This window comes from Pristiophorus japonicus, chromosome 9, assembly GCF_044704955.1.
Source record: "Pristiophorus japonicus isolate sPriJap1 chromosome 9, sPriJap1.hap1, whole genome shotgun sequence".
Lineage (NCBI taxonomy): Eukaryota > Metazoa > Chordata > Chondrichthyes > Pristiophoridae > Pristiophorus > Pristiophorus japonicus.
In genome coordinates, this window is record NC_091985.1 from 221842425 (window position 1) to 221866354 (window position 23930).

General features: G+C 46.9%; 1 protein-coding gene and 1 long non-coding RNA gene across 2 annotated transcripts in view; one reads left to right on the plus strand and one right to left on the minus strand.

Annotated features, from left to right (window-relative positions):
* Window positions 1-23930, plus strand: part of LOC139273813 (uncharacterized) — a 37852-nt gene that overhangs the window by 9710 nt on the left and 4212 nt on the right. The window lies entirely within an intron of this gene.
* LOC139272889 (zinc finger protein 235-like) lies at window positions 880-17839 on the minus strand. Its single transcript, XM_070888992.1, has 3 exons — window positions 17829-17839; window positions 15362-16395; window positions 880-908 (listed from the first exon to the last, which is right to left on the minus strand). The coding sequence occupies exons 1-2, from the start codon at window positions 17837-17839 to the stop codon at window positions 15375-15377; spliced, it is 1032 nt and encodes a 343-aa protein (XP_070745093.1). The 3' UTR covers window positions 880-908; window positions 15362-15374.

Here is a 23930-nt window from a genome sequence, read left to right on the forward strand (position 1 = left end):
ATTACAATGCGTTTGTTTGTAATAAAGTAAAGTATCTGGAGAGAGGAATCCGTGATACAAACAGTGTCATTGCCTGATCTCACTGCAGTGCAGCGGCACTCAGATTCCCCACACCAGGTGTGTAGGATGGTTCTATAGTAAGTTATCAGCATCCAGACACAACCCAAACCCAGCACTGGTCCATGAATGGGACCACCCGATTGGCACAGTCCAGGTTTATATCTCCCACTCCCATGGGACTACCTGTAAAATTCTGAATTCCTTCCTGGAATATAATCACAGGTACTTGGGCTGTACAACAATTGTTCTCAGTCTATTGAAACCAAGTTGCGGACCTGTGTCATTAACAAAATGTCACAGTGACCGGATCCTGATGTATCCGAGGGAGTGACAATGTATCTCTCGGTTCTGAGAATTCAACGCACCCAAACAAAATAACCCATTTTTGAAATGTCTCCTTTCACACTCCTCTTCTGGTGCCTGCAATAGATGCACTTTGTGACACTCCTCACATCCTCACTCTCAGGCTGTGTTTTCACTGTTCAATGTCCAAGAACAAGCACTGAGATTGGAACTGAATCAGGAACATTCATTACTGATTTGGGGAAAGAAAGCAGCAATGATTTGAAAGAGCGAGGTGGTTTACTTTCTCTGTTACCTTACACTGTACACACACAGCCCGAGAATGGCCTCGCCCTTCCCCCATTCACTCCATGTTCCAGAACTAGTACCTGCTCCACTCTGCCTCTTACAGACAGCCCCCGACTGCTGCTGAACTTACCCCGACTCAAAGCCCATCTGTGGACACAGTCCCAATGCGATGAGCTGCTGTAAGGAGGCTACTGTTTGCTCCCTTACTCGGGCCCGGAATATCTCCGCTCCCTGCAGCAGTTAGACAGGCAAAAACACTTTTTAAAAAAAAAAAAAAAAAAAAAAAAAAAATTCAAATTACATTGTAAATAATACAATAAGGAGTATACAATAGTAAAATCACTATAATAAAGATTAATTATAATTAAACAAAAATAATATATACCATAATTATAAATTAAGTTAAAATTAGAAACTCAGCAATTGAAGCAAATTAAATCAGTTATTAGCTTTCTTTAAGATTAATTCCCTGTCCAGTGATTCAATTAATATTGGAAGAACCAATCTCCATCTTTGTGATGTCCTAATTTTATTACTTTTTATTTCTCATTTCGTCCCCTTGACAGGACCTGTGTTGGCTCCAGACTCGAGCTGCTTCCAGCTGCTCCAGGGTCAAAACTCCCTCCTGCTGCTCCAGGTTCAAAACTCCCTCCTGCTGCTCCAGGTTCAAAACTCCCTCCTGCTGTTCCAGGTTCAAAACTCCCTCCTGCTGCTCCAGGGTCAAAACTCCCTCGTGCTGCTCCAGGTTCAAAACTCCCTCCTGCTGTTCCAGTGTCAAAACTCCCTCCTGCTGTTCCAGGTTCAAAACTCCCTCCTGCTGTTCCAGGGTCAAAACTCCCTCCTGCTGTTCCAGGGTCAAAACTCCCTCGTGCTGCTCCAGGTTCAAAACTCCCTCCTGCTGTTCCAGTGTCAAAACTCCCTCCTGCTGTTCCAGGTTCAAAACTCCCTCCTGCTGTTCCAGGGTCAAAACTCCCTCCTGCTGTTCCAGGGTCAAAACTCCCTCCTGCTGCTCGAGGTTCAAAACTCCCTCCAGCTGCTCCAGGGTCAAAACTCCCTCCTGCTGCTCCAGGTTCAAAACTCCCTCCTGCTGCTCCAGGTTCAAAACTCCCTCCTGCTGTTCCAGGTTCAAAACTCCCTCCTGCTGCTCCAGGTTCAAAACTCCCTCCTGCTGCTCCAGGGTCAAAACTCCCTCGTGCTGCTCCAGGTTCAAAACTCCCTCCTGCTGTTCCAGTGTCAAAACTCCCTCCTGCTGTTCCAGGTTCAAAACTCCCTCCTGCTGTTCCAGGGTCAAAACTCCCTCCTGCTGTTCCAGGGTCAAAACTCCCTCCTGCTGTTCCAGGGTCAAAACTCCCTCCAACTGTTCCAGGGTCAAAACTCCCTCCAACTGCTCCAGGCTCGTGCTGCCTCCGTTGTCAGGGACACGCTTATGTTTAAATAAAAATAAAAAATGCTGGAAAAACTTAACAGCGTCTGTGGAGAGAGAAACAGTGTTAACATTTTGTTAATCCTTCATCAGAATTGGAAAAAGTTAGAGCTGTAACAGGATTTGAAGCAAGTGTAGAGGCAGGGATATGGGGGGGGGGGGGTGGTGAGGAAAGAACAAAAGGGAAGGTCTGTGATAGAGTGGAAGGCAGAAGAGATTAAGAAACAAAAGGGATGATGGTGCGAGGCAAAAGGAGATGGTAAGAAACAAAAGATGAGGACTAAGAGATGATTAAGTGGAGAAAAATAGAGTATGAGAGGAAACTTGCAAGGAACATAAAAAAATGTCTGCAAAAATTTCTATAAGTATGTAAAAAAACAAGATTAGTGAAGACAAATGTAGGTCCTTTAGAGACAGAAACAGGAGAATTTGTAATGGGAAACAAGGAAATGGCAGAACAATTAAATAAATACTTCGGTTCTGTTTTCACGGAAGAAGACACAAATAACCTCCCAGAAATGCTAGGGAACAAAGGGTCTAGTGAGCAAGTGGAATTAATGGAAATGATTATTAGTAAGAAAATAGTGCTGGAGAAACTAATGGGACTGAAGGCAGACAAATCCCCAGGGCCTGATGATCTGCATCCCAGAGTATTAAAAGAGGTAGCCATGGAAATAGTAGATGCATTGGTTGTCATCTTCCAAAATTCTATAGATTATGGATCAGTTCCTGCAGATTGGATGGTGTCAAATGTAACCCCACTATTTAAAAAAGGAGGGAGAGAGAAAACGGGGAACTACAGACCGGTTAGCCTGACATCAGTAGTAGCGAAAATGCTAGAGTCTATTATAAAGGATGTGATAACGGCACACTTAGATAATATCAACGGGATTAAACAAAGTCAACATAGATTTATGAAAGTAAAATCACGTTTGACAAACCTACTGGAGTTTTTTTGAAGATGTAACTGATATAATAGATAAGGGAGAACCAGTGGATGTAGTGTATTTGGATTTTCAGAAGGCCTTTGATAAAGTCCCACATAAGAGGTTAGTGTGCAAAATTAAAGCACATAGGATTGGGGGTAATGTATTGGCATGGATTGAAAATTGGTTAACTGACAGGAAACAGTAGGAATAAACTTTTTTGGGGTGGTGGGTAGTGACTAGTGGGGTACCACAGGGATCAGTGCTTGGACCCCAGCTATTCACAATATATATATATATATAAATGATTTGGATGAGGGAACCAAATGTAATATTTTCAAGTTTGCTGACGACACAAAACTAGGTGGGATTGTGAGTTGTGAGGAGGATGCAAAGACGCTACAAGGCGATTTAGATAGGATGAGTGAGTGGGCAAACACAAGGCAGATGCAATATAACGTGGATAAATGTGAAGTTATCCACTTTGGTGGGAAAAACATAAGGACAAAGTATTATTTAAATGGTTATGACTTGGGAAGTGTCGATGTACAGAGAGACCTGGGTGTCCTTGTACACCAGTCATTGAAAGCAAACAAGCAGGTGCAGCAGGCAGTTAGGAAGGCAAATGGTATGTTGGCCTTCATTGCAAGAGGATTTGAGTACAGAAGCAAGGATGTTTTACTACAGTTATACAGGGCCTTGGTGAGACCGCACCTGGAGTATTGTGTGCAGTTTTGGTCTCCTTACCTAAGAAAGGGTATACTTGCCATAGAGGGAGTGCAGCGAAGATTCACCAGACTGATTCCTGGGATGGCAGGATTGTCGAATAGGAGAGATTGGGTCGACTAGGCCTGTATTCACTAGAGTTTAAAAGAATGAGGGCGGATCTCATAGAAACGTATAAAATTCTGACTGGGTTGGACAGACTGGATGCGGGGAGGATGTTTCTCCTGGATGGGAAGTCAAGAACAAGGAGGTCTCAGGATACGGGGTAGGAAATTTAGGACCGAGATGAGGAGAAATTTTTTCACTTGGAGGGTGGTGAATCTGTGGAATTCTCTACCACAGAAGGTTGTGGAGGCCAAGTCACTGAATATATTTAAGAGGGAGATGGATTGATTTCTAGAAACAAAAGGCATTAAAGGGTATGGGGAAAAGCAGGAATATGGTGTTGAGATAGAGGATCAGCCATGATATTGAATGGTGGTGCAGCCTCGAAGGGCCGAATGGCCTACTACTGCTCCTATTTTCAATGTTTCTATGAGTCTTGATAGGGCGTAAATGGAGATGGCAGAATCATCAACAGCTGCCATGGGAAAGACAAAAAAACAGAAAAGAAAAAAAATATGAGCAGAAGTTCTGGTTTGAAATTGTTGAACTCTTATGTCGAGTCCAGAAGGCCTAAACAGAAGATGAGGTGCTGTTCCTCGAGTTCTGTACTCAGCTTCATTAGAACAGTGTAGGAGGCCGAGGACAGAGATGTGGGAGTGGGAGTGGGCCGGAGACAGGCGACCAGAGGCTCAGGGTCACCCTCGCGGACTGAATGGAGGTTTTCCACAAAGCAGTCACCCAATCTGTGTTTGAACTCCCCATTGTAGAGGAGACCACATTGTGAGCAGGGAATACATTATAAATTGAAAGAAGTACAAGTAAATCGCACTGTTTTACCTGGAAGGAGTGTTTGGGGCCCTGGACAGTGGGAATGGAGGAGCGAAAAGGGCAGGTGTTGCAGCTCCTGTGCTTGCACGGTAAGTTGCCGTGGAAAGGGGAGGGGTGCTGAGGGTGACTGTGGAGTGGATCAGCATGTCTCAGAGGGAGCGATCCCTTCGGAATACTGAGGGAAGGGGAAGATGTGATTGGTTGTGGGACCACCCTGGAGGAGGCGGAAAGGGTCCAGGATGATCCATTGAATGTGGAGGCTGGTGGGGTGAAAGGTGAGGACAAGGGGAACCCCATCGTGGTTCTGGGAGGGCAAGGAAGGGGTGAGAGCAGAATGGCGAGAAATAGAACAGACACGGTCAAGGGCCATGTTAACCACAGCAGAGGAGAATCCTTGGTTAAGGGAAAAGGGACATATCAGAGGCACTAGTGTGTAAGGTGGCATCATCAGAGCAGATGCGACGGAGATGAGAAATGGGTGAATGGAATGGAGTCCTTACAGGAAGCGGGGTGGGAGGAACTGTAGTCCAGGTAGCTCTGGCAGCCAGCAGACAGTCATTGAATGTTTGTCAATAGCCTATCCCCAGAAATGGAGACAGAGAAGTCAAGGAAGGGAAGGGAAGAGTCAGATATGGACCATGTGAAGGTAAGGGAATGGTGGAAATTGGAAGCAAAGTGAATGAAATTTTCTAGTTCAGGGCGAGAGCAGGAAACCGCACCGATACGGTCATCGATGTACCAGAAGAAGAGGTGTGGGAAGGAACTGAGGAGGACTGGAACAAAGAATTTTCCACATATCCCACAAAAAAGCAGGCATAGCTAGGACCCTCGCGGATTCCCATAATTTGGAGGAAGTGAGTGGAGTCAATGGAGAAGTTGTTCAATGTGAGAACAAGTTCAGCCAGGCGGAGGAGGGCGGTGGTGGATGGGGACTGGTTGGGCCTCTGCTCGAGGAAGAAGCAGAGCCCCCTCAGGCTGTCCTGGTGGGGGATGCAAGTGTAGAGGGATTGGACATCCATGGTGAAAAGGAGATGGTTGGGGCCAGGAAACTGGAAACTGTTAAAATGGCAGAGGGCATCAGAAGAATCATGGATGTAGGCGGGAAGAGACTGGACAAGGGGAGAAAAAAATAGAGCTGAGATAGGGGTGAAACGATGGGTCTACCAGGGCAGTCCTGTTTGTGGATCTTGGGAAGGAGGTAGAAGCGGGCTGTGCGTGGTTGGGGGTCTTTGAGGTTGGCGGCCGTGGAGGGAAGATCTCCAGAGGCATTAAGATCAGTGACAGTCTGGGAAACAATGGTTTGATGTTGGGTAGCGGGGTCATGGTCTGGGGGAGGTAGGAGGAGGTGTCAGAGAGTCGGGTGGCACATTCTGTATCGCACTGCAGGCTGGGTGAGACAGCCGCCATTAAATGTCTTGATCTTCCACCTAACGAGAATGTGATTGGAAGCAGGTGAAATGTGTTTGGAGCAAGGACAACAAAATAAACTGAAACCCCAGCACTTGGTGTCATTAAAAACTGTCACACTCAGTGTAGACGCGCCCACAATTTAGTCAACTCTGGAAAATATTTTTTCCAGTCATTTTTATTAATTTAGATTTATTGAATGTTGTGACTGACGCCTTCAATTAATGTTTATTTTCCAACTGCAGCTCACTCTGATTCCACTGGTGGATGATAATCGCCATCAGCCATTCAGAGGGAAGCAGATGCCCCCTTCTTAAAGGGCACAACCCATAAAGACTGGAACTTCACCACAATTAAAAGGAAACTTAGCAGATTAAATTAGAGTTCTATTTGCTGGGGTGATGATGCACTCCAGTCCCTCCGGTACCCACCAGTCGCAGAAGGCCAACTACAGCTCAGGACCACATCTGTTGTGTGACACTCTATGGAAAGCCTTCTGGAAGTCTCTAGACAACATCCATTGACAATCTCTTATCTACTTTATTAGTGACCAATAATCATGGAATCATACAGTGCAGGAGGAGGTTATTCAGTCCATCGAGTCTGTGCCGGCTTTTTGAAAACCTCTCCAATTAGTCCCACATCCCCGCTCTTTCCCCAGAATCCCATAACTTCTCCCTTTCAAGTACATTTCCAATTTCTTCTTGAAAGTAATTTCCACCATTTTTCAGGCAATGCGTTCCACGTGGCTAGGAACAGAGAGCAGTGGTTACTAGAATTCTTTGAGGATATAACGAGCATGGTGGATAGAGGTGTACCAATAGATGTGGTGTATTTAGATTTCCAAAAGGCATTCGATAAGGTGCCACACAAAAGGTTACTGCAGAAGATAGAGGTACGCGGAGTCAGAGGAAATGTATTAGCTTGGATAGAGAATTGGCTGGCGAACAGAAAGCAGAGAGTCGGGATAAATGGGTCCTTTTCGGGTTGGAAATCGGTGGTTAGTGGTGTGCCACAGGGATCGGTGCTGGGACCACAACTGTTTACAATATACATAGATGACCTGGAACAGGGGACAGAGTGTAGTGTAACAAAATTTGCAGATGACACTAAGATTAGTGGGAAAGCGGGTTGTGTAGAGGACACAGAGAGGCTGCAAAGAGATTTGGATAGGTTAAGCGAATGGGCGAAGGTTTGGCAGATGGAATACAATGTCAGAAAGTGTGAGGTTATCCACCTTGGGAAAAAAACAGTAAAAGGGAATATTATTTGAATGGGGAGAAATTACAAAATTACAACATGCTGTGGTGCAGAGGGTACTGGGGGTCCTTGTGCATGAATCCCAAAAAGTTAGTTTGCAGGCGTAGCAGGTAATCAGGAAGGCGAATGGAATGTTGGCCTTCATTGCGAGAGGGATGGAGTACAAAAGCAGGGAGGTCCTGCTGCAACTGTATAGGGTATTGGTGAGGCCGCACCTGGAGTACTGCGTGCAGTTTTGGTCACCTTACTTAAGGAAGGATATACTGGCTTTGGAGGGGGTACAGAGATAAAAAGAGTACAAAAGGCCCAACGCGGCGGCAGTCGGGAGCAGCGTGTGGAGGTGCGTAGAGGCGCGTGAGTTCCGGGGTCGGCGAGAGGCCTGCAAAAGGCCCAGCCGGTGCAGCTATAGGGAGAAGGCAAAAAAGAAGTAGAAAGAAACAGAAAGGTAATGTCACAGCCAAGGGGGTAAGTGATTGGCTGGTGATTAGTGAGTAGGTTTTCTTTTTTCTCTTCTATAACAGTAAGTAAACTTTAGCATTGTTGTTGCCTATCTAAGGGTTAAGTCATGGCAGGAGAGCTCGGTCACGTGTTATGCTCCTCCTGTACCATGTGGGAACTCAGGGACGCCTCCAGTGTCCCTGACAACTACGTGTGCGGGAAGTGTATCCGCCTCCAGCTCCTGACAGACCGCATTGCATAGTTGGAGCTGAGGATGGATTCACTCTGGAGCATCCACGATGCTGAGAATGACGTGAATAGCACGTTTAGTGAGTTGGTCATACTGCAGGTGAAGGGACAACAGCCAGCTAGGGAATGGAAGACCAGCAGGAAGAGCAGTGCAAGGAAGGTAGTGCAAGGGTCCCCTGTGGTCATGCCTCTGCAAAACAGATACACCGTTTTGAGTACTGTTTAGGGGGATGACTCATCAGGGGAGGGCAGCAGCAGCCAAGTTCATGGCACCATGGCTGGCTCTGTTGCACAGGAGGGCAGGAAAAAGAGTGGGAGAGCGATAGTGATAGGGGATTCGATAGTGAGTGGAATAGATAGGCGTTTCTGCGGTCGCAACTGAGACTCCAGGATGGTATGTTGCCTCCCTGGTGCAAGGGTTAAGGATGTCTCGGAGCGGGTGCAGGACATTCTGAAAAGGGAGGGTGAACAGCCAGTTGTCGTGGTGCACATTGGTACCAACGATATAGGTAAAAAAAGGGATGAGGTACTACGACATGAATTTAAGGAGCTAGGAGCTAAATTAAAACATAGGACCTCAAAAGTAGTAATCTCGGGATTGCTACCAGTGCCACGTGCGAGTCAGAGTAGGAATCGCAGGATAGCTCAGATGAATACGTGGCTTGAGCAGTGGTGCAGCAGGGAGGGATTCAAATTCCTGGGGCATTGGAACCGGTTCTGGGGGAAGGTGGGACCAGTACAAACCGGACGGTCTGCACCGAGGCAGGACCGGAACCAATGTCCGAGGGGGAGTGTTTGCTAGTGCTGTTGGGGAGGAGTTAAACTAATGTGGCAGGGGGTTGGTAACCAATGCAGGGAGACAGAGGGAAACAAAAAGGAGACAAAAGCAAAAGACAGAAAGGAGATGAGTAAAAGTGGAGGACAGAGAAACCCAAAGCAAAAAACAAAAAGGGCCACTGAATGTAAAGGGGCTGCAGGAGGGGTCAAAACTAAAAATCATGGATTAAAAACTAGTATTAAAACATCGAAATAAAGTAAATGAGTTGACGGCACAAATCATTACAAATGGGTATGATTTGGTGGCCATTACAGAAACGTGGTTGCAGGGTGGCCAAGACTGGGAATTAAACATACAGGGGTATCTGACGATTCGGAAAGATAGACAAGAAGGTGGGGTAGCTCTGTTAATAAAGGATGATATCAGGGCAGTTGTGAGAGACGATATTGGCTCTAATGAACAAAATGTTGAATCGTTGTGGGTGGAGATTAGAGATAGTAAGGGGAAAAAGTCACTGGTGGGCGTAGTTTATAGGCCCCCAAATAATAACTTCATGGTGGGGCGGGCAATAATCAAGGAAATAATGGAGGCATGTGAAAAAGGAACGGCAGTAATCATGGGGGATTTTAACCTACATATCGATTGGTCTGATCAAATCGCACGGGGTAGCCTGGAGGAGAAATTCATAGAATGCATACGGGATTGTTTCTTAGAACAGTATGTTACAGAACACTATCTTAGATCTGGTCCTCTGTAATGAGACAGGAATAATAAACGATCTCCTAGTAAAAGATCCTCTCGGAATGAGTGATCACAGTATGGTTGAATTTGTAATACAGATTAAGGGTGAGGAAGTAGTGTCTCAAACGAGCATACTATGCTTAAACAAAGGGGACTACAGTGGGATGAGGGCAGAGTTGGCTAAAGTAGACTGGAAACACAGACTAAACGGTGGCACAATTGAGGAACAGTGGAGGACTTTTAAGGAGCTCTTTCATAGTGCTCAACAAAAATATATTCCAATGAAAAAGAATGGCGGTAAGAGAAGGGATAACCAGCCGTGGATAACCAGGGAAATTAAGGAGAGTATCAAATTAAAAACCAATGCGAATAAGGTGCCAAGGTTAGTGGGAAAATAGAAGATTGAGAACATTTTAAACGACAGCAAAGAATGACTAAAAAAGCAATAAAGGGATAGATTACGAAGGTAAACTTGCGCAAAACATAAAAACGGATAGTAAAAGCTTTTACAGATATATAAAACGGAAAAGAGTGACTAAAGTAAATGTTTGTCCCTTAGAAGATGAGAAGGGGGATTTAATAATGGCAAATGTGGAAATGGCTGAGACCTTAAACATTATTTTGCTTCGGTCTTCACAGTGGAAGACACAGAAACCATGCCAGAAATTGCTGGTCACAGGAATGTGGGAAGGGAGGACCTGGAGACAATCACTATCACTAGGGGGGTAGTGCTGGACAGGCTAATGGGACTCAAGGTAGACAAGTCCCCTGGTTCTGATGAAATACATCCCAGGGTATTAAAAGAGATGGCGGAAGTTATAGCAGATGGATTCTACCAAAATTCTCTGGACTCTGGGGAGGTACCAGCGGATTGGAAAGCAGCTAATGTAATGCCTCTGTTTAAAAAAGTGGGCACACAAAAGGCAGGTAACTATAGGCTGGTTAGTTTAACATCTGTAGTGGGGAAAATGCTTGAAACTACACTAAGGAAGAAATAGCGGGACATCTAGATCGGAATAGTGCAATCAAGCAGACGCAGCATGGATTAATGAAGGGGAAATCATGTTTAACTAATTTACTGGAATTCTTTGAGGATATAACGAGCATGGTGAATAGAGGTGTACCGATGGATGTGGTGTATTTAGATTTCCAAAAGGCATTCGATAAGGTGCCACACAAAAGGTTACTGCAGAAGATAAAGGTATGCGGGGTCAGTGGAAATGTATTAGCATGGATAGAGAATTGGCTGGCTAACAGAAAGCAGAGAGTCGGGATAAATGGGTCCTTTTCGGGTTGGAAATCGGTGGTTAGTGGTGTGCCACAGGGATCGGTGCTGGGACCACAACTGTTTACAATATACATAGATGACCTGGAAGAGGGGACAGAGTGTAGTGTAACAACATTTGCAGATGACACAAAGATTAGTGGGAAAGCGGGTTGTGTAGAGGACACAGAGAGGCTGCAAAGAGATTTAGATAGGTTAAGTGAATGGGCTAAGGTTTGGCAGATGGAATACAATGTCGGAAAGTGTGAGGTCATCCACCTTGGGAAAAAAAACAAAAAAAGGGAATACTATTTGAATGGGGAGAAATTACAACATGCTGCGGTGCAGAGGGACCTGGGGGTCCTTGTGCATGAATCCCAAAAAGTTAGTTTGCAGGTGCAGCAGATAATCAGGAAGGTGAATGGAATGCTGGCCTTCATTGCGAGAGGGATGGAGTACAAAAGCAGGGAGGTCCTTCTGCAACTGTATAGGGTATTGGTGAGGCCGCACCTGGAGTACTGCGTGCAGTTTTGGTCGCCTTACTTAAGGAAGGATATACTGGCTTTGGAGGGGGTACAGAGATGATTCACTTGGTTGATTCCGGAGATGAGGGGGTTACCTTATGATGATAGATTGAGTAGACTGGGTCTTTACTCGTTGGAGTTCAGAAGGATGAGGGGTGATCTCATAGAAACATTCAAAATCATGAAAGGGATCGACAAGATAGAGGCAGAGAGGTTGTTTCCACTGGTCGGGGAGACTAGAACTCGGGGGCACAGCCTCAAAATACGGGGGAGCCAATTTAAAACCGAGTTGAGAAGAAATTTCTTCTCCCAGAGGGTTGTGAATCTGTGGAATTCTCTGCCCAGGGAAGCAGTTGAGGCTAGCTCATTGAATGTATTCAAGTCACAGATAGATAGATTTTTAACCAATAAGGGAATTAAGGGTTACGGGGACCAGCCGGATAAGTGGAGCTGAGTCCATAGCCAGATCAGCCATGATCTTATTGAATGGCGGAGCAGGCTCGAGGGGCTCGATGGCCTACTCCTGTTCCTAATTCTTATGTTCTTATGTAATGGATAATCTTTATCCAAGAATTATGTAAATTCTGGTGTCCCCGAGTCAATGTTGGGACTATTGCTCTTCTGAATATAGAGAAATTATCTGAGCTTTGGTGTATGGGCCACAAGATCAAAATCTCCAGATGGCTCACTTTGGTGATCATCATCATAGGTGGTCCCTCGAACGAGGATGACCTCCTTCCACATGAGTTCATAAATGTTTCAATGAAGGAGCCGATGTACCAGTCCTGAACTCCAGGGATGGAAGATGCCTGTGTGTGGATTTTTTTAAGGTGTGGTGACCATTGCACACCAGCCACCACACGGGCTTGACAGAGCTCGGCCTTTATCCAGTGCCAAGTGTTAAGCAGGACGACTGGAGACCTGCTCTGCTGCACGGACCTAGTGCGCACACATATCGCAGTGTGGGCTGGCCCGTGCTGCCCCAGGGCCCTTGGCTCTTCTGGGTGCCGTACCCTCATTAGCCGCACCCCCGCCACGATCTCCCATCGCTCCTCCACCACAAACATTCGCCGCACCTCCGCCATGATCTCTACCACCTCTACCTTGATAGCCTTGCTTAGATAGGTCACATGGAAAACTTTGCAAATGCAATATTGCCAAGAATCAGGTGGTGTTGGTTGAAGGAGAAATGCTGGCCAGGAAATTGGGAGGCCTCCCAATAGTGCCGGGGGATCTTTTAATATCCAGTCAAACAGGGCCTCGGTTTAACTTCTCGTCTAAAAGATGGCACTTCCGACACTGCAGCACTCCCTCAGTACTGCACTGAAACCTCAGCATGGATTTATGAAAGGGAAATCATGCTTGACAAATCTTCTGGAATTTTTTGAGGATGCAACTAGTAGAGTGACAAGGGAGAACCAGTGGATGTGGTGTATTTGGACTTTCAAAAGGCTTTTGACAAGGTCCCACACAAAAGATTGGTGTGCAAAATTAAAGCACATGGTATTGGGGGTAATGTACTGACGTGGATAGAGAACTGGTTGGCAGACAGGAAGCAGAGAGTCGGGATAAACGGGTCCTTTTCAGAATGGCAGGCAGTGACTAGTGAGGTGCCGCAGGGCTCAGTGCTGGGACCCCAGCTATTTACAATATACATTAATACATTAATGATTTAGATGAAGGAATTGAGTGTAATATTTCCAAGTTTGCAGATGGCACTAAGCTGGGTGGTGGTGTGAGCTGTGTGGAGGCCGCTAAGAGGCTGCAGAATGACTTGGACAGGTTAGGTGAGTGGGCAAATGTATGGAAGATGCAGTATAATATGGATAAATGTGAGGTTATCCACTTTGGGGGCAAAAACACGAAGGCAGAATATTATCTGAATGGCGGCAGATTAGGAAAAGGGGAGGTGCAATGAGACCTGGGTGTCATGGTACATAGAAAGTTGGTATGCAGGTACAGCAGGCGGTGAAGAAGACAAATGGTATGTTAGCCTTCATAGCTAGGGGATTTGAGTATAGGAGCAGGGAGGTCTTACTGCAGTTGTACAGGGCCTGGAATATTGTGTTCAGTTTTGGTCTCCTAATCTGAGGAAGGACATTCTTGCTATTGAGAGAGTGCAGCAAATGTTCACCAGACTGATTCCCAGGATGGCAGGACTGACATATGAGGAGAGACTGGATCGACTATGCCTGTATTCACAGGAATTTAGAAGGATGAAAGGGGATCTCATAGAAACATATAAAATTCTGACGAACTGGACAGGTTAGATGCAGGAAGAATGTTCCCGATGTTGGGGAAGTCCAGAACCAGGGAACACAGTCTAAGGATAAGGGGTAAGCCATTTAGGACTGAGATGAGGAGAAACCTTTTCACTGAGAGAGTTGTTAACCTGTGAAATTCCCGACCGCAGAGAGTTGTTAGATACAGAGTAAAGCTTCCTCTACACTGTCCCATCAAACACTCCCAGGGCATGTACACGGGCGTGTTACTAATGGCTTCCCTGGATCCCAAGGCTGGGAGCGGCGCTCTGGAAGGTATGGGGAGCTCGGACTTGTCCATGATAATAACCAACAGCAAGAGAACTGAAATAATCCAGAGTAATGAGGTGTTGGTCATGGCTCAGTGGTAGCATTAGAAACATAGAAACATAGAAAATAGGTGCAGGAGTAGGCCATTCGGCCCTTCTAGCCTGCACCGCCATTCAATGAGTTCATGGCTGAACATTCAACTTCAGTACCCCATTCCTGCTTTCTCGCCATACCCCTTGATCCCCCTAGCAGTAAGGACCTCATCTAACTCCTTTTTGAATATATTTAGTGAATTGGCCTCAACAACTTTCTGTGGTAGAGAATTCCACAGGTTCACCACTCTCTGGGTGAAGAAGTTCCTCCGCATCTCGGTCCTAAATGGCTTACCCCTTATCCTTAGACTGTGACCCCTGGTTCTGGACTTCCCCAACATTGGGAACATGAGTCTCTGAGTCAGTAGATTGTGGATTGAAGTCCACCTCCAGAGCCTTGAGCATAAAATCTAGGCCGGCATTCCAATGCAATACAGAGGGAGCGCTGCACTGTCAGAGGTGCCGTCTTTCACATGAGACGTTCAATCAAGGCCCCATCTGACCTCTCAAATGGGCGTAAATGATCCCATGACATTATTCAAAGAAAAAGGGAGTTTACCCCAGTGTCCCTCAACCAACATTACTAAAACAGATTATCTGGCCATTATCACATTGCTGTTTGTGGGAGCCTGCTGTGTGCAAATTGGTTGCTGCATTTCCTCCATTACAACAGTGACTGCACTTAAAAAGCACTTGCTTGTCAAGTGCTTTGGCATGAAAAGCACTTTATAAATACAAGTCTTCCTTTAACAAAGGAGAAAAGGCTCAAAAATGGAACAGGATATCAATTAGTCTCCTCTTGGAGAAATCAAGGAATCGACTGTATGTTGGAAACAAAGCTGATTTATTTGAGAGTTGTTTGACAGAGGGTGCAGAAAAGATATACAAGAATGGTTCCAAGGCTGAGGGACTTCAGTTATGTGGATATACTGCAGAAGCTGGGGTTGTTCTCCTTACAGCAGAGAAGATTGAGAGGAGATTTGATAGAGGTGTTCAAGATCATGAGGGGTATAGACAGAGTGGATCCAGAGGACAAAAGGTGATTGGCAAAAGAACCAAAGGCGACATTAGAAAAAAAAATTTTACGCAGCGAGTGGTTAGGATCTGGAATGCACTCCTGAAAGGGTGGGAGGCAGACTCAATTGTCGCTTTCAAAAGGGAATTGGATAAGTACCTAAAGGAAAAAATTCACAGGGTTACAGGGCAAGGGCGGGGGAGTGGGACTAGCTGAGGTGTTCTTGCAGAGAGCCTGCATGGGCTTGATGGGTCGAAAGCTGTAACCATTCTATGATTCTAAGCTTTCCAGAAAATTAAACTCCAGCCCAGTTATAGGGATTAATTACATCAGTGGCAACAAACCCCTTCTGTCCAAGTGAACACGGTTCAGTCCTGGATGTGATTAACAGCAGAATCCACACCTGCAATGTGAACTCACTGGTGTCTCAGTAGATGGGACGACTGAATGAATCCCTTCCCACACTCAGAGCAGGTGAACGGCATCTCTGCAGTGTGAGTGCGTTGGTGTGCCAGCAGGTTGAATGAACGAGTGAATCTCTTCCCACACTCAGAACAGGTGAACGGCCTCTCCCCAGTGTGAGTGCGTTGGTGTGTCATCAGATCCTTTCTGCTTTTAAAGCTCTTCTCACAGTCAGGACATTTAAACGGTCTCTTATTGGTGTGAACAAGTTGGTGTTCAGTGAGCTGGGATGAACGAGTGCATGCCTTCCCACACACAGAACAGGTAAAATGTTTCTCCCCGGTGTGAACAGGTTGGTGTGCAGTGAGCTGGCATGAACGAGCGAATTCCATACCACACATGGAACACGTGAACGGCCTTTCCCCGGTGTGAACTCGCTGGTGTTCAGTGAGGATGGATGAACGAGCGAATCCCTTCCCACACACAGAGCAGATGAACGGCCTCTCCCCGCTGTGAACTCGCTGGTGTCTCAGCTGATGAGATGATTTAACAAACCCTTTCCCACATATGGAGCAGATGAATGGTCTCTCCCCAGTATGAACTCGCTGGTGTTCAGTGAGGCGTGAAGAACAAGTGAATCCCTTCCCACACACGGAGCAGATGAATGGTTTCTCCCCAGTGTGAACTCGCTGGTGCTCAGTGAGGTTGGATGACTGCCTGAACCTCTTCTCGCAGTAAGAGCAACTGAACGGCCTCTCCCCAGTGTGAACTCGTTGGTGTTGATTTAGTTCACGAGAGGTTTTAAAGCTGTTCCCACAGTCAGAGCATTTAAAAGGTCTCTCATTCGTGTGAACTCGCTGGTGTGATAGAAGGTGAGCTGAACGAATGAATCCCTTCCCACACACAGGGCAGGTGAACGGCCTCTCCCCGGTGTGACGACGTCGATGAGTTTCCAGCTCAGAGGGGCAATTGAATCCCTTCCCACAATCTCCGCATTCCCATGGTTTCTCCGTGATGTGGGTGTCCTTGTGTCTCTCCAGGTTGTACAATCAGTTGAAGCCTCATCCACACACACACACACATGTACGGTTTCTCCCCGTTGTGAATGGTGCGATGTTTCTCCTTCCACTTTAAAAGGCCGATGATATCCAGCTCCTGATGAATGGAGTGACTCTGTCAGATCTGACATATTTGGTTGGGTTTTCCGTCTGCAAATGCTCCCCTTCTAATATCCTGTAAAAGGATTTTACAAAAGTCAGCACTGGAAGTGCAGGATAGAAATTGAAGACAGACAATTCTCATTTCTATGGCACAGTCTTTCCCCTCTATTGTTCCCCCAAAGCTGTAAATCCCTGTCCCGCACACTCTCCCTCCTCGCTGTGCTGAAATCCAAACCCATCGCACCATCTCCAACATTTCTTTACCCTCCCCCCTCCACCGTTTGCTCCCTCCCTCTGCTCTGGTTGGGTTCAGTTCTACACCCGCTGTGTGGAAAGTGAGAATAAAATCAATGAGGCATTAATGTTTTTCTCCTGGGTACTGGGACCCTGAAGCCCCGCCCACTCTCTGCTCCTGTACGAAAATGGCCGCGCAGTCGCAATAATCCGGGCTTGTCACCGGGGAAAAGCCTTTGCGACTATGGCCGCACAGCCGCCCTGAACGTCCCTGTCCAAGATGGCGGCCAGTGAACCCGGGCGGTCGGGCCTATCTCCGCGGTGCAAACACGGGCCTGCGGGCTCTTATTCGGAGCCAGTCCGCTCATATTCGGTGCCTCTATGCTCTTATTCAGTGCCTGAGGCTTTCGCGACCTGTTTATGAAGCTTCCCAGCGTATCCGGCTGTCCAATTCCTCCGCTCAGACCACAATCTCCCGGCGCCTCGCAGAACCGTATCTTCTGTCACAAACGATCTTCACCACTGGCACTGCGCATGCCCAGAGCACAGACCAGCCGCGCGCCTGCGTACTGGGCTCCTGTAGTCATTGATAGGCCACTTTGAGCCTCGCGGGGGGTTTCTGGGTAAACATCCTTCCATTTCATTGAAAGCCCCAGGTGGTGAAGATAACATTTATTTTGTGTCAGCCGATTGAAATTGTTTTTTTTCACTACCTGTAGGGGGTCACACCAAGTTGCTCCAGTCTTAGCAGATGGGAACAGAAATCTTTAAAGCAAGTGCCCTCGTATACCACAAATATGAAATAAATAGTAATAACTATTTACACACAAATCATAAAGTGATTGTGAGGATCAATTATCACCTCTTTAACCTGCGGTGCCCACCGGTCACGAAAGTTATCAAGCTTTCCACATGGACACCACATGGTCCCTCTCCATAGCCAGCCGGGCAAGACCGTGGAAGCGAGGTAGGCAGCCAGTGTGACCTCCCAATGGGCCCGCTCATCTTGGACTTGCAAATTTTATGTTTTTGCCAGACCCAAGAGCAGGTCCAGGAGAAGATCCTCTGACTTACTCATCCGACATCTCCACTCCATCACCCTCCACATCGGGCAATCGAAGAATAGGGGCATGGTGCTGAAGTGTAACCAAAACTTGAGGAGCAGCCGCTTCAGGTAACTATGCAGGGGCTGAAAAATCGATCACTGAATATATACATAGCCCATGGACTCCTCTCCTCACAAAAATCCACATCTGGCCTTGGAGCCCGGAAAGGGGAGTTATGCTGGAACTGTATACAACACTAGTTTGGCCACAGCTGGATTACTGTGTGCAGTTCTGGTCACCACATTACAGGAAGTATGTGATTGCACTAGAAAGGGTTCTGAGAAGAGGCTGTTTCCAGGATCGGAAAACTTTAGCTATGAGGAAGGATTGGGTAGGCTGGGGTTGTTTTCCTTGGAACAGAGGAGGCCGAGGAGAGATTTAATTGAGGTGTATAAAATTATGAGGGGCCTAGATACAGTGGATAGGAAGGACATTTCCCTTAGCTGAAGGGTCAATAACCAGGGCTATAGATTTAAAGTATATGGTAAAAGGATTAGAGGGGAAATAAGGAAACATTTCTTTCCCTGGAGGGTGAGAGTCTGGAACTCACTGCCTGAAAGGGTGGTAGAGGCAGAAACCCTCATCACATTTAAATAGTTCTTGATGTGCACGTGAAGAGCCGCAACCTGCAGGGCTACGGGCCTAGTGCTGGAAGGTGGGCATAGGCTGTTTAGCTCTTTTTCGACTGGCATGGACATTATGGGCCGAATGGCCTCCTCTATCTTAATTTTTCTATGATTCTATGAAAAATGATTGCACATGACTGCTCCGTGTAACAGTCTCCGCCCTAGACCCCAGTGGTGCAGGGGAGGACTCGCGCGTAGAAAGCCCCCATTGGGGAACCCAGCCTCGGTCGGAAGATAACCCACCAGTCTGATTTTTCAATAAACAAACTTAATAAATAAATTATACAAAGACCGGAGTGCCAGGGTCCTCAGCCATGGTGCTGATACATTTCCATTACTAACTCGCATCTCAGGACACACCGTGTCTGAGTCCATTGCTAAATATATTCTAACTGTTTTGTAACTTGAGTTCTGGCCTCATTCTGAGGGAAATTTACGAGGTCTCATTTTGTTTGTGTGTCCCACTGGAGAGGCTGTTAATGGCTTTAATAAACTGGCAACAAGTTTTTTTTAATTTTGGAGGTGAAAAACACTATTAGTGATGCCTCAAAACACATGGGACAGAGAAATCCAGTTCACAGTGCCCCTGCCACAGCACTCAGTATCCACCCTCTCTACCATTGGTACTGTTTCTGCAGTAATTATGGTCGATAAGATGACGCAAGTCAGACCATGTGGAGTCAAGGGCCAGGTAGTAGAATGGATGGAAAGATGACTACTAAACGGAAATCAGAGGATATGAGCTAAGTGAAGTTTCTCAGACTGGCAGGAAGTGAGAAGTGATGTCCCACAGGGATCCGTGCCAGGACCACTGTTGTTCACCATTATATAGACTCAGAAATTGTGGCATGTTTTCCAAATTTGCAGAGGATACCAAGTTGGCCCATGTGGAGACCAAGTTCTGCCTTCACACTGAGGACAACCACCATCATATTGTGTGGCACTACCACTGTGCCATATGGAATAGACTAATAATTGACCTAGCAGCTCAAAACTGGGCAGCCATAAGGTGCTCTGGGCTATCCACAGCTGCAGAATTGTATTCCAACACAATCTGCAAGCTCATGGCCTGGCATATTCTTACTCCTTCATTACCATCAAGCAAGCTGACCAACCTCCGTTCAATGAGGAGTGTAGAAGAGCATGCTGGGAGCAGCACCAGGTGTACCTAAAAATGAGCTACCAAACTGGAGAAGCTACAACACAGGACTACCTGCCTGTTAACCAGCATAAGCAGCATGCTATGGTCAGAGCTAAGTGATCCCATAACCAATGGATCAGATCACAGCTCTGCAGTCCTGCCACATCCAGTTATGAATGGTGGTGGACAATTAAACAACTAACAGAAGGAGGCGTCTCCATGAACATTTCCATCCTCAATGATGGCAGAGCCCAGCACCTAAGTGCAAAAGAAAGGCTGAAGCATTCATAACTATCTTCAGCCAGAAATGTTGAGTGTATGATCCTTCTCTACCTCCTCTGAAGTCAACAACAACAACTTGCATTTATATAGCTCCTTTAACATAGTAAAGTATTCCCAGGCTCTTCACAAGAGTCTTATCAAAAAAGATTTGACACAGAGCCACATAAAGAGATGTTAGGTCAGGTAGCCTAGAGCATGCTCAAAGTGTCTAAACTGAGACATTTAGGAAGGGTGGAAGTTGTGAGGCTGGCCAGGAGAACACTGGAATAGTTAAGTCTGGAGGCAACAAAGGCATGGATGAGGGTTTCAGCAGCAGATGAGTTGAGGCAGGGGCGAAGCAGGGTGATATTACGGAGGTGAAAGGATGTCTCAGCTGATCTACTGCTGAAACCCACAACCATTCCTTTGTTACATCCACACTTCAGTATTCCAATGTTCTCCTGCCACCTTCAAAGATTTGTATACATACACCCCAGGTCTCTCTGTTCCTGCATCCCTTTCAAAATTGTACCATTTCATTCATATTGCCTCTCTTTATTTTTCCTACCAAAATATATCACTTCACACTTCTCTGCATTAAATTCCATCTGCCACGTGGCTGCCCATTTCATCAGTCTGTCTATTATCACCTGAAGTCTTTTACTACTCTCTTCCAAGTTTTGTGTCATCTGCAAACGATGAAATGATGCCCTGTATACCCAAATCCAGCCCAAAAAGAGCAGTGGTCCTAACGACCGCTGGAAAACACCACTGGATACTTACCTCCAGTCTGAAAAACAACCATTCACCACTACTCTCTGCTTTCTGTCCCATACCCAATTATGTACACATGCTGCCACTGTCCCATTAATCCCATAGGCTTTAATTTTGCTAACAATTCTATTATGTGGTGCTTTGTCAAGCGCTTTTTGTAAGTCATCTGCACAACATCAACCGCACTACCCTCATCAACCCTCCCCATTACTTCATCAAAAACCTCGGTAAAGTTACTCAAACATGATCTGCCTTTAACAAATCTGTGCTGACTTTCAGTTATTAGCCCATAGTTTCCCAAATGCCAATGAATTTTGTCCCGGATTATTGTTTCTAGAAGTTTCCCTATCACCGACGTTAGGCTCACTGATCTGTAGTTTCCAGGTTTATCTCTCGCCCCTTTTTTAAACAGGGGTGTAACATTTGCAGTCCTGCAGTCCTCTGGCACCACGCCGATATCCAAGGAGGATTGGAAGATTGTGGCTAGAGCCTCTGCAATTTTCATCCTTACTTCCCTCAGTAATGTAGGGTCATGTAACCTTTCTACTTTGAGGATTGCCAACCTTTTAAGTACTTCCTCTTCATCGATTTTTGTCCTATCCAATATCACTACTGCCTCCTTCTTTACTGCTACATTGGTAGCATCCTCTTCTCTAGTGAAGACAGCTGTAACAGACTAATTTAATACCTCAGCCATGCCCTCTGCCTGCACAAGATCTCCTTTTTGGTCCCTAATCAACCCAACCCTTCCTTCGACCACCCTTTTACTAGTTATGTGTTTATAAAAGACTTTTCGGTTCCCCTTTATGTTAGCTGCTAATCTATTTTCATACTCTCTCTTTGATCCTCTTATTCCATATTTTAGATCTCCTCTGTACTTTCTATATTCAGCTTGATTCCCCACTGTATCTGAACCTTGCATTTGTCAAATGGCTCCTTTTTTGTCATTTTAACCTCTATACGTTTAGTCATTCAGGGAGCTCTAGCTTTGGATGCCCGTCCTTTCCCCTAATAGAAATGTGTCTCCTCTGTCCCCGAACCATCTCCTCTTTGAAGGCCTCCCATTGTTCACTTGCTGTTTTGCCTCCCATCCACCTGGGCCAGATCCTTTTTCATTCTAGCTCACTGCATAATGGGAACGGTAACATAGTGGTAACATCACTGGGCTGGTAATCCTGAGGCCTAGACTAATAATCCAGAGATGTGACTTCAAATCCCACCATGGTAGCTGGGGAATTTAAATTCAGTTAATTAAATAAATCTGGAATAAAATGCTACTATCAGTAATGGAACTACTGGATTGTTGTAAAAACCCATCTGGCTCACTGATGTCCTTTAGAGAAGGAAATCTGATGCCCTTATCTGGTCTGGCTGATATGTGACTCCAGATCCCACAGCAATGTGGTTGACTCTTAACTTCCCTCTGAAATGTCACTCAGTTGTAATACACTACTATGACAAAGTTGGGGGAGGGGTGATGTTTCTGTGTTTGGGGAGGTGTAACTGTGTTGTGTTGTGGGGAGGGGTTACTGTGTTTTAGGCAATGGGGGGGTGTTACTGTGTTTTGGGTAGTGAGGGGGGGGGGGGGTGTTACTGTGTTTTGGGCAGTGGGAGGGGGGGTGTTACTGTGTTTTGGGCAGTGGGGTGGGGGGGGGGTTACTGTGTTTTGGGCAGTGGGGGGGGGTTTACTGTGTTTTGGGCAGTGGGGGGGGTGTTACTGTGTTTTGGGCAGTGGGGGGGGGTGTTACTATGTTTTGGGCAGTGGGGGGGGTGTTAGTGTGTTTTGGGCAGTGGGGGGGGTGTTACTGTGTTTTGGGCAGTGGGGTGGGGGGGGTGTTACTGTGTTTTGGGCAGTGGGGGGAGTGTGTTACTGTGTTTTGGGCAGTGGAGTGAGGGGGGGTGTTACTGTGTTTTGGGCAGTGGGGGTGGGGTGTTACTGTGTTTTGGGCAGTGGGGGGGTGTTAGTGTGTTTTGGGCAGTGGGGGGGTTGTTACTGTGTTTTTGGCAGTGGGGGGGTGTTACTGTGTTTTGGGCAGTGGGGGAGGGGGTGTTAGTGTCTTGGGCAGTGGGGGGGGTGTTACTGTGTTTTGGGCAGTGGGGGGGCGTTACTGTGTTTTGGGCAGTGGGGGAGGGGGTGTTACTGTGTTTTGGGCAGTGGGGGGGTGTTACCATGTTTTGGACAGTGGGGGGGGTGTTATTGTGTTTTGGGCAGTGGTGGGGGGGGTGTTACCATGTTTTGGGCAGTGGGGGGGGGTTACTGTGTTTTGGGCAGTGGGGGGGTGTTACTGTGTTTTGGGCAGTGGCGGGGGGGTGTTACTGTGTTTTGGCAGTGGGGGGGGTGTTACTGTGTTTTGGGCAGTGGTGGGGGGTGTTACTGTGTTTTGGGCAGTGGGGGGGGGGGTGTTACTGTGTTTTGGGCAGTGGGGGGTGGTGTTACTGTGTTTTGGGCAGTAGGTGGGGGGTGTTACTGTGTTTTGGGCAGTGGGGGGGGGTGTTACTGTGTTTTGGGCAGTGGGGGGGGGTGTTACTGTGTTTTGGGCAGTGGAGGGGGGTGTTACTGTGTTTTGGGCAGTGGGAGGGGGTGTTACCATGTTTTGGGTAGTGGGGGGGGGGGGGTTACTGTGTTTTGGGCAGTGGAGGGAGGGGTGTTACTGTGTTTTGGGCAGTGGGGGGAGGGGTTATTGTGTTTTGGGCAGTGTGGGGGGTTTATTTCTCGGGCTTTCAGTGAACACTGGTCGCCGCCGTTTGTTGGCACTCTCTGTTTTTCAGAGATTCCCGATTTTATTTTATTATTTTAAATGTAATTTTTGTGCGACTATATCCGGCCTCGGGCCCTGGGTCAGAGTGTGCGGGGGGCGGGGTTTAATGCGGTTTTCGGGATGGTGTCTCGGGTCATTCGGTGGTTTGTGTGTTTGGGCCTAGTGCCGATGATCAGCCTTGGGCTGGATTTCTGTGTGGCCCGGGAGGGAGGCGGGGTGGAGCGGAAGTCCTGTTGTTCCCGGGTGTGGTGTATGTAGCTAACCTGCATTGGTGAGCCCCATGGCTTCCTCCACAACGCCAGCATGGTGCTGCTTGATTGGCTCCCTCAGCGGACTCTGAGTTCCAGGATCCCGAGGTCCGTGCTCTCTGCTCCGGGCAGAGCCACGTTCTGCAGTTTTGTCCGTGGTGGGCGCTATCCTGTGGACAGTGCCTGCCGGGTTCGAGACTGTATGGATTATTTGCTTGGTGCTGCAAGTCGAGGTCATATGTGCCCGGCTGATGGTGATGG